The sequence below is a fragment of the Thermobia domestica genome, chromosome 15 (genome assembly GCF_964235325.1).
Source record: "Thermobia domestica chromosome 15, izTheDome1.hap1.1, whole genome shotgun sequence".
Taxonomy (NCBI): Eukaryota; Metazoa; Arthropoda; class Insecta; order Zygentoma; family Lepismatidae; genus Thermobia; species Thermobia domestica.
Window position 1 is genome coordinate 52,985,009 of NC_137468.1, and position 14,022 is coordinate 52,999,030.

At 32.4% G+C, this 14,022-nt stretch overlaps 1 protein-coding gene across 1 annotated transcript in view; it reads left to right on the forward strand.

Annotated features, from left to right (window-relative positions):
- LOC145671027 (sodium-coupled monocarboxylate transporter 1-like) overlaps positions 1-12,745 on the forward strand; it is a 166,288-nt gene extending 153,543 nt beyond the window's left edge. The window contains exons 12-15 of the mRNA XM_081739685.1: positions 753-839; positions 6,843-7,006; positions 9,478-9,661; positions 9,892-12,745. Coding sequence (XP_081595811.1) covers positions 753-839; positions 6,843-7,006; positions 9,478-9,661; positions 9,892-10,017 — 561 coding nt within the window. The 3' untranslated portion in view covers positions 10,018-12,745. The remainder of the gene's footprint in view (positions 1-752; positions 840-6,842; positions 7,007-9,477; positions 9,662-9,891) is intronic.
- The last annotated feature ends 1,277 nt before the right edge of the window (positions 12,746-14,022 follow it).

Genomic DNA, 14,022 nt, shown 5'->3' on the forward strand with positions numbered 1-14,022 from the left:
TAAGTTAAAATTATTTTGGGGCCTAGGCTAGATCCGCCACTGAAGTGAGTACATGTACGTATTCATAATATTAGTAAAGACCATCTGAAATGTAAACTGGAAGTAATAAAAGCAAAGATAGGAATGGGGGAACATTGCCTTTAAGAAGATGAAAAAGATATTTTGTGGGTCGTTGAAATTGTTGGTATACTCACAATAAAATATATGAAAAACTTACCAGATAGCCGTTGTCCTTGCGCATTTTACTAAAACATTTGATTATACTTCTATCTATTTTAATATGTTTATTGCCTAAGGTGTTAATAATTGTCTACTCATAAATCATGTCTTGCCCCCTTTATCTTTATAACTTGAAATTGGAGGCGAGAGATGATTTCAGTTGACAAATGATACTTAAGATAGCAACTCTAACGTCAAAATAAAATGTTTCGCGAAGGATCACAGTGAATCATGGGCACCGATCCCAGTGGCCAATGGAGCCCTCTCACCGAAAGTTTATTCGGGCGTCCTTAGGATCTGGATGCTTTTGCTTGGATATCTTTCAACTAAACTCTCATTCCCAATTTTCTACCTCGCAAAGTTATTCAGAAATCGGCGCTGCTGCAGTACATAGAATCTCTTCAATTTCTGACCAGTGTTCTACAGTCATGACAAGGTGTTTACTAACGCTTTTTAAAACGTATTTTGGAAAAGAAATACCATTAATGTCAATATGATAGAAGCATTAATGTTTACATTTTCTCTTATTACAGGCTGCAATTAGTATTTTTGGAATCACTGGAGGCCCAGTATTAGGAGTATTTACATTGGGAATGTTCTTTCCGTCTGCCAACACCAAGGTAAGCAATTATCAATCGTCAATAGCTAACTCCATGTATACTTTATAATGCCACATTCAAAAGCGTATGCATAATTTCATTAAAAGGAAGGTCAAGCACTCAAACTCATATTATTTCAGAACAACCGTGATTTTTGTATATTTATCTGAATATTGTAAAACAATGTAAGAAAGTTGTGTAAGAAAGGAGACTTTCGGGTTTAACCCCCCCCCCCCTTCTTGAATAAGACATAATGGGAAAATATTTACTATTCAAGTAGGGGTTAAACCCGAAAGTCCCCTTTCTTACACAACTTGCCAAATCAAAGCAAAATCTTGTTGTGGAGCCTATCCTATTTGTCATTTACGTGTGTTTTCCGTTATTTTTTTGTTTGTTTGTTTCTTTTCTTCCCATGTCTAATAGTCTTTTTTAAGCAGCCCTACAACTAAATCTGCATACGACCAGCTAGTATGTTCGTATGTCTTATGCATGCTACATTAGAATTATTCGTAAAATATTTACTGTGGAGCACACATTATCAAGTGTTTCCTTTTTTTCTAACCTTCTCCACTCGCCAATTTTGTTTATCTCTTCTGGTTCAGAACATTTTCAAGGTACATCGTTTTTTAATACCCTCAGCTTGTGCTAACAGCCAATCTGCGCTTTCATATAGTAGAATAGAGTAAAAAACATTCCAAATAAAGCAAAGAATTGTTTACTTTATGAGATTACTAAATAGCTTGGCAGGATATACGTCGACTTGGCTGGGACACTTTTAATATTTATAAATTTGACTATACGAATCGTTTCTGCTGAAAGCTGCTCGAATTGGAATGTTACTGCTTAATAAGTAACGTCGTTACTTAGGTTTTAATTATACCAACAACTCAAAATCAAGTTAGCCAGAACACTTAAAATATAAACAACAACGTTATTTACCCATCATTAAAGTTCAATTTCGTACAGTTTTCAGAACCAGATCAGCGAGTTTTGAAATTTTGACGCTTTTTTTTTTTTTTTTTTTTTTTTGCTCAGATCGCGACTTTCAGTTTCGGCACCTGAAAGTTTAATCGAAACAGGGCTATCATCATTGCAATCTTCTTTGCTTTATTATTTTTTCATCATTCATTTGTTTTCCATTTGGACAAGGGTGGACAGGGACGAGGGATTGGAAAATTGGACGAAACCACAACACTGAGAAACAACAAAATAATAAAAATTTACACAAAATCAACAAAAAGAAAAGAAAAAAGTTATTTTATGAGCTCCTAACTGCCTAATATTAATTCATCTTCTAACTTTCCTATTCTATTCTATTCTCGATTCAAGTTTAGCTTACTCTAGTCTTCAACTGTTTCATCCTTGTTGCTTTTATCATACTTAGCCTTTCTTGTATGTTTATCATCTTCTTCATTGGGTCTATGATAGGCTGTATGATAGGCCTGTATGATAGGCTTTCCACCTAGTTTTTTTTATGATCATTATCTTCATTGAGTCAGGTTTCTCCTGTATGATAGGCTTTCCACCTATATAATAGCCTTTCCACCTATTTTTGTATTATGGTCTTCTTCATTGGATTAGGTTTCACCTGTATGATAGGCTCTCCACTTGTATAATAGGCTTTCTACCTATATAATAGACTTTTCACCTATTTTTGAATTATCATCTTCATTGGATTTAGGTTTCACCTGTATCATAGGCTTTCCACCTATTTTTATTTTATTCTTTTTATTTTTTAACATTTTTTATTTTGGTTTCCTCCTGTGTGATTTTTTTAAAAATAAATTTTACTGCATTCTTCTAATAGAGGATGTTAATATTTGCACCACCAGCATCATTATTGCACACTTACACTCAAATAAGCACTACACACTCCTGTGTGTGAAAACACAACTTTAGCGTAATAAAAAGAACATAACACTATCACTACACTGCACACTACATCACCCATACACTTTTCTCCGATCGCGTAAACTTCGATTTCCTTATTGATCCTAAGCGGAGTTTGTTATTTCCGGTTTTCACAATTAACTTTTATGGTTCTGATCCTCGGTGCAACGGCTTGAGGTCCAGGACCCACTCGGAGACGCTTATTGCAGGCCCTCGTCAGTTGTATCCTGCCGCAATGAACACTGAGACCGGTTGTTGACACCTACGCGAACAAATTTCAAGGTGGACACTGTATAACATTTACCGAGTTGTTGGCTTTTACATTTTTCGTTGTGCATAGGATTTTTAGTGTATGTTATGTATATATAATATATATGCTATTTTTGTTTTGTTTTCAAGTTTACGCGATTTTCCACCACCCATTTCCGTGCATACCCGCTCGACACATCCGAAGTTCCAATCCGGCTGAATGCCAGGGATGCGTCGAGCGCACATTCACACTCTTCTTCCGGGGCACGCGGAAATCCAGCGTTCCTGGAGCAAAAACTCCGGTCCTGGAAGATACTCATTTGCACTCTGATACATTCATTTTCGTTTCTTGTTATGCTTTCTTTTACATTTTGTTTATTCCTGTATCACATTTCCAAAATGTCTTTCTCTTATTCTTGTTGCCTTTTATATAATTGTTTTCTTAGATCAGAATATTCCTTTGCTATTGTATTTAATGTTTTGTAGTCCTCTTCCTTAGCTATAACTTCCCCTGTTTCTTTTGTTCTGATGTCATCTCTTTCCTGTAATTGATCTTCCAAGAGGGGACACCATAGAATATGGTGTTCTGGCGTGCCTAGTTCTTGACATTGGCATCTGGGATGTTCCTTCAAATCCATTCTATACAAGTATTGTTCATATGGCCCGTGTCCTGAGAGATAATGTATTAGTCTTGGATTGGGGTCAAAGTGCTGCCATTTGAGACGAATATCAATTTTTGGTATTACATTATACAATCTTCGTAAGACATTGGTTTCTTGCAAATATTTGTTCCAAATTTTTATTAGTTCATTTTATATTTCTTCGACCGTTTTACTTTGATTACCTAATAATTCTTGTACTTTACACATGTTTGATTTTTTTAACCAACAAATTGCATCTCTTTTCCTAATAATTAAACTTATTGGTTTGACTCCTAACAAGACATTTAACGTAATAAGCGGTGTCGTACTGAATGCTCCACTTAATCTTATTAATAAATTCCTTTGCGGTCTATCGACGTTTTGTTTTAAGGTATTATTTTCCAACAATCTGTGGGTCCACACGCTTGAAGCATATGCCATTGTTGCACTTAATAGAGTTTCTTGATATAATTTAATTATTTTCCTTGGTAGTTTGTACGTGGTATTTGATATCGATATTAACTTGTTTGCAACTTTATGACCCCTGTCTACTGTGTATCTTATATGTGGTCCAAAACTTAGTTTTTCGTCAATTTGTATATCCAGGTATTTGAATTCTGTTTCCCTTTTATCGTATTAGTTCCTAATTTGATTGTTGGATTCCTACACAGTTGAATACCAAACAACATATACTTTGTTTTCTTTGCAGATAACCTTAGTTTACTCTTGTTACTCCAATTTTGTAAGATATTAATGACTAGTTCTGCTTTAATTTCTAATTATCTTCGTGAATTCGCTGAAATGATAATTGCAATGTCGTCAGCAAAAGCCACTACTCTTCACTATGTCCCGGCTAACTTGACGTCAAATTGACCGGAACATTTAAAAGGACGTTATTAATTAAGTACTGTAGTAATGTCCAAATTGCAGTAGTGGCCAGCAGGAGTGTGGCAGAAATGATTACCATAGTCAGATTTATAAAGCTTGGTAATATCCCGGCCAACTACACACACATATTGACACGGAAGTTCTAAAAGGTTTAAACTGACCATCCGGATATCAACTTGGTGCACGGAAGTGTGCAGTTCTCTTAGTGAACGAATAACCGAGATGTTTCCAGCATTGGTCATCACTTCTAATAAAAACTGGATCGTAAATGGTCAGGATAAATGATGCAGATATGTGGATGACTGTTTGGGAATATGGAAAGGAACAAGGAGACAACTAGAAAAGTGTAAAAAGCGTTAAAGATGAAGAGAAAGGAATAAGCTTGGAAACAGAAGTGGAAAAGAACGATATGGTAAATTACCTAGACATAACAATAGAAAGGAAAGAAGAAAGATTGATTACAAGATGGTATAACAAAGAATGTGCGGCAAGGATTTACTGTGGTAAAAGAAGAAATGTGGATTAGAATACAAAAAGAAAGTTCATAAAGAATATAGAGAGGAGAATAGAAGAAATAGGTAGTGAAGAAGAAAGAAAGAAAGAAGACATAGAGAAGTTTCACAGTCTACTAGAGAAGAATGGGTATAACAAAAAGGAGATAAAGAAAATCAGAATAGAAAAAGAAATAAGGAAGGGAAGGAGAAAACAGAAAAAGGAAGAGAAGGAGAGAAAATTGAACGGGATAGATAACATTGGAGAAAGACAGAGATACTGAAGAACTTAAGAAAGGACGGGGTGAAGACATACAGAAAAGGAGGAAGGAGAGTTCTGGAAGTTCTTAAGAATACGAGAAATAGGAGGAAAGATATAAATGAAGAAGAAGGGGTAGTGTATGAAGTGAAGTGTAAAAATTGTAACATGATATACATCGGAGAAACAGGGAAAAAGGTTAAGGAAAAAGTAAAAAAAACATAGGGAAGATGTGAGGTTTAAAAGACAGAATAACGATATAAATTAAACATGCTAAAGAAACGGGACATGATATAGATTGGAAAAAGAAAATAGAACAATAATAAGAAAATGGAACGAAGCGCGGAGGATTAAGAAAGAAAGAAGTGAAAGTTCAATGAGTGGAAAAATTGACTTCAAAAACATGAATTGTGGGATAGATTGTTAGAATGATTCGAAGGATAAAAATCGAGGATATGGAAAACTATTAGAGAAGCAATAGAAATAAAATTATACGATAGAATATTGAATAGAGAAAAATTGAATTAATTGATATTTGGAATAAGTTAAGAAATAATTTGTTTTGCTGCTTTCATCAGTGTACAAGTTTTAGGATTTGCTAAACATTCAATGTATTGGAGATTATATGTTTGTATTGTGGTTTACAAAACCAACTAAAATTATTCTAATATACTCTTTAAAAAATTAAAAATTAAAAACGTAACAATTAGAATTATAAAACAATAATAATTTAATGTTATGAAAATATATCTCCCAAGTAACGTCTGATGAAGATAACGTTAAGTTATTGAAACAGTTACGTCTTATTTTAATTTCAATAAATAAGTATAAACTCTGGTCAGAAAAATATTAATTATTGAGTCATTATAATGGTTGTGATATATATTGAGTCATTATAATAGGTGTGACCCGTAGAAAGTGTTAACGCTGATATGGTACCTATGAAGATATATGTTGGACCTGGTGAATGATCTAATTTGTCTTTCACTTCGAGGTAATGCCATCACTGTTGACTGTTAAGCATCCAGCAATAGTCAACAAACATGATGTTTTATATTGAAGGACAATGCGCATATACATGTCGCTCAAAAGAAGGCCCAGTCTCCATTAGTTACAGTATGAAAGCTTCTACACCACTATAATTTTCTGACGTCTTACCACCTCTTCTGGCATCTACGTTAAGGAAATACCATCACTGTGGACTATAAGCAGCCGGTAATGGTCCAGAGACATGGTGCCATCATATTTAAGGACAATGCGCTGCGCATACGCAGTCTCTCAAAGGAAGGTCCAGTCTCTCCACGAGTTGCACTATGAAAGCATCTCCACCACTATGATTTTCTGACGTCTGTACCACCTCTTCTGGCATCTCTACCACTTGTTAACATAACTGACAAGCGCAAGTTGTGGTTGAGGATTTCTTCGCATCGCAAACTCCAGATTACTTTCGTCATGAAGCCCAATCGTTGGCTGAGCTATGGCAAAAATGTGTGGCTGTAGTCACACTTCGTTTTAAGTCACACACGTCAACAGACATTTCATTTGCACCAATCCAATTCACAATAAATTAATTTCTATATTGAGTGGATTATCTTTTGTGTTTCAGGGAGCCTTCGTGGGGACTCTTGTTGGTTTGGCATTAACCTGCTGGTCAGGTTTTGGATCTCAGGTAGCATCATCCCGTCATCAAATCATCCACCCGAAGAAACCAGTCTTTGTTGACGGCTGCACCTATAACTTTACACTCTCAGAGCCACCAATTAATAACTTGTGAGTATATTTTTGTTATAAGTGCTTCAAATCTACACAACAAAACTAAAACTACAAAAGTAGATTCTTAACATGTATTTAAACAAAAAAGTTAATATGGGTCCTGAATATTTTAAGTTTCTGGAGTATTACGAGGGTTTGTTAAACACTTTAGCAACATTGAATTTTTTTAAGATATCACTGAAAATTTAAAACATGATTCTGTAATCGCTTACTTGGTATATTAAAAAATACTGTTAAGCCTTGTTTAAATGCGCTTCATAAATTAAGTTCTTGGATTCAGAATGTGTTACACACATTCCACGTATATAGTTCTATTAAAAACAAAAAAACAAAAACAAAAAAAACTGGCCACCCACACCTATCTGTAGTTGGAACTAAATCACGCAAATGAGGACTTCCTTTTAATCAATTGAGACCTTTATTTACCCAAGGTGTTAGAATATTTCATACACGGTTGCCGAATATGGCCTTCCAAAGCAATGTGGAAGGCTAAGATTGTTTTGGACACGACTGTACCATTCATAAAAGAGAAAATATGCGAAATATTAAAAGACAGACAACATATATAAAAGATATTCTTTTTTATACTTCTGTATGAAATTATCATTGAATCTCTTTCTAATTCATAGAAATTGATTTTTTATTATATGTTTGATTTTGTAATCATACGGACAATGTTGCCAGTCACAAGTATTTAGGAAGTTGACTTTGTTGTAACAAATTTTTGTCGTCTTTATTTTTACATAGGGTGTGAAAAAGATTTGTAACATATTCTTATTTTGATACAATTAACTACTGTACAGGATCGTATTAAAGAGGTTTAGTTACTCTGGTTAACTTACAAATACCTTACAATTCAGAAACTATTTCGTGCGCCTTCCTGACATAAATTATTTTTCGAATCTACATGTCAGAAATCCAATTCTACACTTTTAGCCTTTACTTATTAAAATGCTGGCAGTGAGTAATTTTATATCTTATCTCAATTATAATCATCCTGAAATAAATACCTAAGTATGGCATTTAGTGTAATGGTTGAAGTAGTGTAACTGTAATGCAACTGTAGTAGTTGCAGTTTAACGTTTCTTACCGAAGCTACGTAATAGTGACATATTGTTTAAAGTAGCTATGCCAATTTTCCTGATCATAATTCAGTTCAAGATTTCACTGTCCTGAATATTTAAATGTAATAAAATGTGTAAAGTTTGCCCTTCATAACTGGGCTATTGTTATAAACTGGTATAACTTCTATAATCAAAGAGGGTAGGGGAGACCTATTCTTCGTAAGTTCGAAAATTATCTCTGAAATCAAGATCGACAACAGCGTTGTTGAAATTGGATTAATTTTACATTCAATTATTCGAACAGAGTGCCCTTTGGATATTCTTTACTTGAATTGTCGTTTGAACAATAATATCAGTAATGAATAACAGCCAAATAATTATACAAATAATAAATAGCTATTCAGATAATTATTACAATTGCGAATAATGAATAACTGTTCGAATAAACATCTATGAAATTGATAACTTTCGATATAGTTATTACAAGAATCATTAGAACAAAACTTCGAATAATCATTTTAATGGTAAAAATCTGTTCAATTAATTATTCAAATACTAATGAATAACTGTTAAATTAATTATTCAGACAATAAATAACTGTTCAATTAATTATTCAAACAATAATGAATAAATGTTCAATTAATTATTCAAACAATAATGAATAAATGTTCAATTAATTATTCAAACAATAATGAATAACTGTTCAATTAATTATTCAATGACTAGTTGTTCAATTAATTATTTAGACACTGAATAGTTGTTCAATTAATTATTCAGATAATGAATAGTTGTTCAATTAAGTTTCAAACAATGAATAACTGTTCAATTAATTATTCAATGACTAGTTGTTCAATTAATTATTTAGACACTGAATAGTTGTTCAATTAATTATTCAGATAATGAATAGTTGTTCAATTAAGTTTCAAACAATGAATAACTGTTCAATTAATTATTCAGACAAGGAATAACTGTTCAATTAATTATTCAAATAATGAATAATTGGTCAAATATTTTTTTTTAATAAATAATTGTTCGATACTTATTCAAATAACGAATATCTATTCAAGTATTTTTAAATAGTCAATAACTGTCGGAATACATGTTGAAATACCTAACAAATAATCGAATATTATAAATAATTCAAATAAATAAATAATCGAATTATTATTCTAGTAATAAATAACAGTTCCAACGAACAATTTTTCGAACAGTTACTTAAAGAATGAATAGTTGTTGAAATAAGAAATTAGGTAATAAATAGTTGTTTAAATAATATTAAAATAATGATAATATTTCGTATAATATATTCAAATAACTATACAAAAAAGTCTAATAGTACTATTGGCTAGTATATAGACATGTTTCACTGTCCATCATTTTACAGTATCTTTATTTGTTTTCCAGTGGAGAACCATTTCCTCTTTATAAGATATCTTATCTCCTGTTCGCTCCTCTTGGATTTCTTGCTGTACTGTTGGTAGGAATGGCTGTAAGCTATCTAACAGGCGGACAAAATCAAGATGAACTCAACCCAAAATTAATATGCCCAATAATCAGGAGGCATTTCATGAAAGGGAATAAAAGCACAGTAAGTAGATACAGTTAAAATAATTCCTAATTCAAGTTATTTCCACTGAAAGTTTATATCTGCAAATAAACTAAGGTTCTATTCTTAAGTTTTTAACATCGCCCAACACCAGAATGCAAGTAGTGATGAATCACTATTTATTTTCCTTTTATTGGGTTACTCTTCAGTATTTATTATATATTATCATTGTGAATTTTCCTGAAATTCTCTTGTACTTTGTGTCTTTCCAGAAAGAAGATGTAGAAATGCCAGATTCGAAAGTCAAGAAAAAGAAAGAGATGGAAAATGGTGGCCTTGTAAATAAGGGATATGATGAATATCCAGAGCGTGACAGTACAATCGTAACAGGACTATGATGCTATTCGTTATTGTATGTAGATTGTAAATAAACAAACAAACATATGACAAAAGTAAATAGAAAATGGAAACTTATCTATCAAAAAGATAGTATAAAAACTTATTTTCTGCATGCATGAACAACAGATTGTCACATAGGTGAAACACTTATTAAAGATGAACCTTTGAAGTGGAAATAAATGATACAACTATATACGTGATTTAACGTGTAAGGACATTTGTATTAACGAAAACATCACAGGCTCTTTAAAATACATAGTTATGTTGCTGCTTTCCGCTGTAATAATACATGGACCTGGTATATTTGCAGTTACAGTTGCTTGTGGACTCTTACATTTCATTCAGCTAATAGCAGCAATTAACTTCTGGTTCTCATTCATTTTGTTTCCATATTAGTTGTCCCAGTGTCCTAAACTTATTCACGTTGTTCAACTTTTTAACACCGGCGGCTTTAGCGGGTAGACTACGTAGGCACGGGCCTACCCAATTTTTTTAAAAAAATATATAAACGCTAAAAGATACAATAAAGAGTAAATATATTTTCCACTATTTATATTAATGGTAGAAAATTATTAAACAAATAGTATCAACCACTACTGTAAAAGTAATTTCCTATTGCCATTAATCAATAAAATGTGTATTTGTATCCATAAGCAAGGAAGCGGGTCTACTTAAAATTAAAATCCTAAAGGCGCCCTGCTTTTTAAAATAGCCTTCTAATTAAATAAAGTATATGTAAAGGATACATGATCAATTAGAAATCATCGTTTTACATTAATGTCACGTTCTTAGTGACAAATCGCAAGAAGAAATCTGTTGCTCAATGATTCTGTGTTAAAAAATAAAAAATAAAATCTTTAATATATTTACAAATTTGGTAAATGTTTTAGTGTTGCATTTGGAAAAGTGCCTTAAACTTTTTTTTTTTTTGACAGTGTGAAGTATTAGATTTTTAGATTCAATACTTCTTGAATTATAGATAGAACTTTGAAGTGGAAATGAAGATAAAATTAACTACAAGGTAATTATTAACAGGAAAGTACTTTTTTTTTTTTCATCTGGATATAAGAACTTAACTCACCGAACATTAGTAAACTGATTCAATACTAGGTGGCGCCATTCGGTGAAAAGTACTGTTCAAAAAATCATTGATTGCTTCCATTGATTGATTGTATGTCTTATTTGAAGGTTTTAACTATATCAATTTTCATTGCACCATATAAAGTAGAAATACAAAAAAGTATAATTATATGGAAGTCCTAATATAACATATTGCTAAGTTTCACAAGTTCCGATTTTGTAATCTGAATCTATCCTGTAACTTATTTTGTTGCGTGCTACAGTGATATGATAATATTTATACAAATTTAATTAGAATAAACCATGTTATGCTGCTATATTGAACTATAGCAAGAAATGCATAGTTTTAAAGCAGAGTAGCAAAGTGCCCACACTTAGATACGTATCTATTTACGATTTTTATGTTAATTTGAGGGCGCAGAATTAAGTGGAATTGTTAAAGACATCTGTCCATGGTGTCACAAGAAAAATTAACTCAAAGTTGAGATATCTATATTTATTAACTCAAAGTCGATATATATATATATATCCCAATTTTGATGTTATTTTTGCTCCTGACCCAATGGAGATATGTTTAGCAATAGATTAATAGTTTCTGCGTCCTCAAATCAGTACCAAAAGCCCAGTTAGAGATTTATCCAAGTATGGGCACTTTTACCATTTGTATGAGTAGTAGTTCTTTTGGAAGGCTAATTTTTCGGGAATACTTAAATAGTTTTAAGTCTAACACCAAAATGACTGACTATCGATAATTCTTAGTGCCACCTACAATAATTCTATAAAATGCCTGAATCATGAACATAACTATTAAAAAAAAAAGCCATCGTGAATCCACGTTAAATGTGGTAATAATTAAAAGAAAATGGTATATTCTTCTGAAAAATCCCCAACACAGTATTATTAATTGTGGTGCAACCCCTTTTTAGACTTTGTATTTAATAGTCTAAACGAAAAAGGATCATTAAAAAACGAGTTTTTTTTAAATAAAAATAACAATAATAGTCACTTTTACTTTATCTACCCTCAAAATACCGTTTATAGATTACTATCTTTTAAGAGCACAAAAACTTTTAAGTGATAAAATTGTTCCAGAAAGTTATTTTCTTGTATATTTTAACAAAAAAAAATGTAAACATGTTTTTATGAAGGATTTGTATACATTTGTATATAAGAATCAGTAAATATATGTTTTTATGCTTACAAAGTAGTACAAAAGGTATCGTAAATCATATATTTTTGCAGTATTCAATGTCATGATTCACTTTATTTTGTAATAAAAGAATACAGTATTTTAAAAGTTGTTTTTTTGTTACATGATATTAGTACAAAATACCGGTAATACTATGCAATTGGGTCATATTTTGGAGATGTATGTTATCTGAAAATGTTTTGTAGTGAGTTTCCAAAATATGATTACATACTCCAGTCATAATATGTCAATAGTAAAAAGAGAAAGTGAAAAAGGCCACAAAAGTACTATCCCCCAAGTGTTTCAATTCAAATCATTAGTTTATATGAAATTTAATTTTGATTTTAGACATGCTTTCAATTTAGATTAAGGATCAAACTTATTTCCCTACGTAATGTTCATCTTGTTGATTCTACCTGGAGACCCGTGGCGGTACTGCGGTCGCCAAGCAATCTCATGCCAATAACGGATTAAGGATCATAATATACAGTTGATATCATATCTAGGAAAATAATATGAACCTTCGAATCCAATTTGATTACGTCGACGAGAACAGATCCTTAAAACAATTTTAGCGGTATCCTAGCTAAAGATGTTAAGACTTCTAGGCTCCACAAAGAGTAATTTAAATGTGTGGCAGGGATTCAGATAGCATGGAAAGATCAACTAATATCTTAAAACCCGGACGTCCACACATTATAGTGATCATTATTTAATAACAACAACGTTCATTATTTAATAATAATAATAATACAACAGAGACTTTGATAGAGATCTCGCAGCAGGCGATACCCGGTACTGCATGAGCATAGTTTGATACCCTAAAGCTAGTCCGATATATGTAGGAAGTATACATAAACTGTATATTAATATGGATGTGTGTTATTCTCAAATATAGATTCTTTCCCCAGAATGGAAGATACATCTATCTTGCAACCCAGAGAACATCTGCCTGAAGTTAGTGAGTACAAGCCAGATTATGCACGGGAGTTCCTACACTTCGTGTTTCCCACGGTACCCTACGTGGTCCAGATTTAGAGAGATGAATCTGCAGCAGTTCATGCTGACTCCAATTATTTATTATGGACAACACTGGCTAGCGCATTGTAGATACAATGAACTACTTCCTATAATCAGAGGAAATCTCACGATATCGTCTTTGAACACTGTACTCACTGTATGGTACCAGTAGAACGCTACTGTACTGCAGAGATCATTTTCCGGGATGTCATTCCTCTCCTCTCATTCGTTTCAAAGTTGTGAATAGTCTTGACGCATAAGTAGAATTTTTATTTCACAATAGAGTTATATTGAGCTCGCTCTGGCTATTCGATCAGCATCCCACAGCATAGAAGGGAACCCGTTGTGGCTACGTCAGATTGTATTAAATCATCGTTCAACACGCACTGCTGCCAGAAGACATCAGATGTCATTTTAAATTCTATGTATAACAGAACTACATACATGTGTACTGCTACGCGGTATTATACATTATGTGGCCCCGAAATGCAATTTTCTAGCATGTTTATGCATAAAACATATCCTGTCACTGGTATTGTGTGTTTAAAATTATTGTATACATTCTTCTTCTGCATATCTACATTCAATCAGGTTCCGTCAAATGAGCGCAGGCCTTGAATGTAAGGATTTCTTAATTTATAAGTATATATGAATATATTATGAGTCCACAATATTCTATAAATTGTATTCCATATAAAATTTATATTATTCTGGT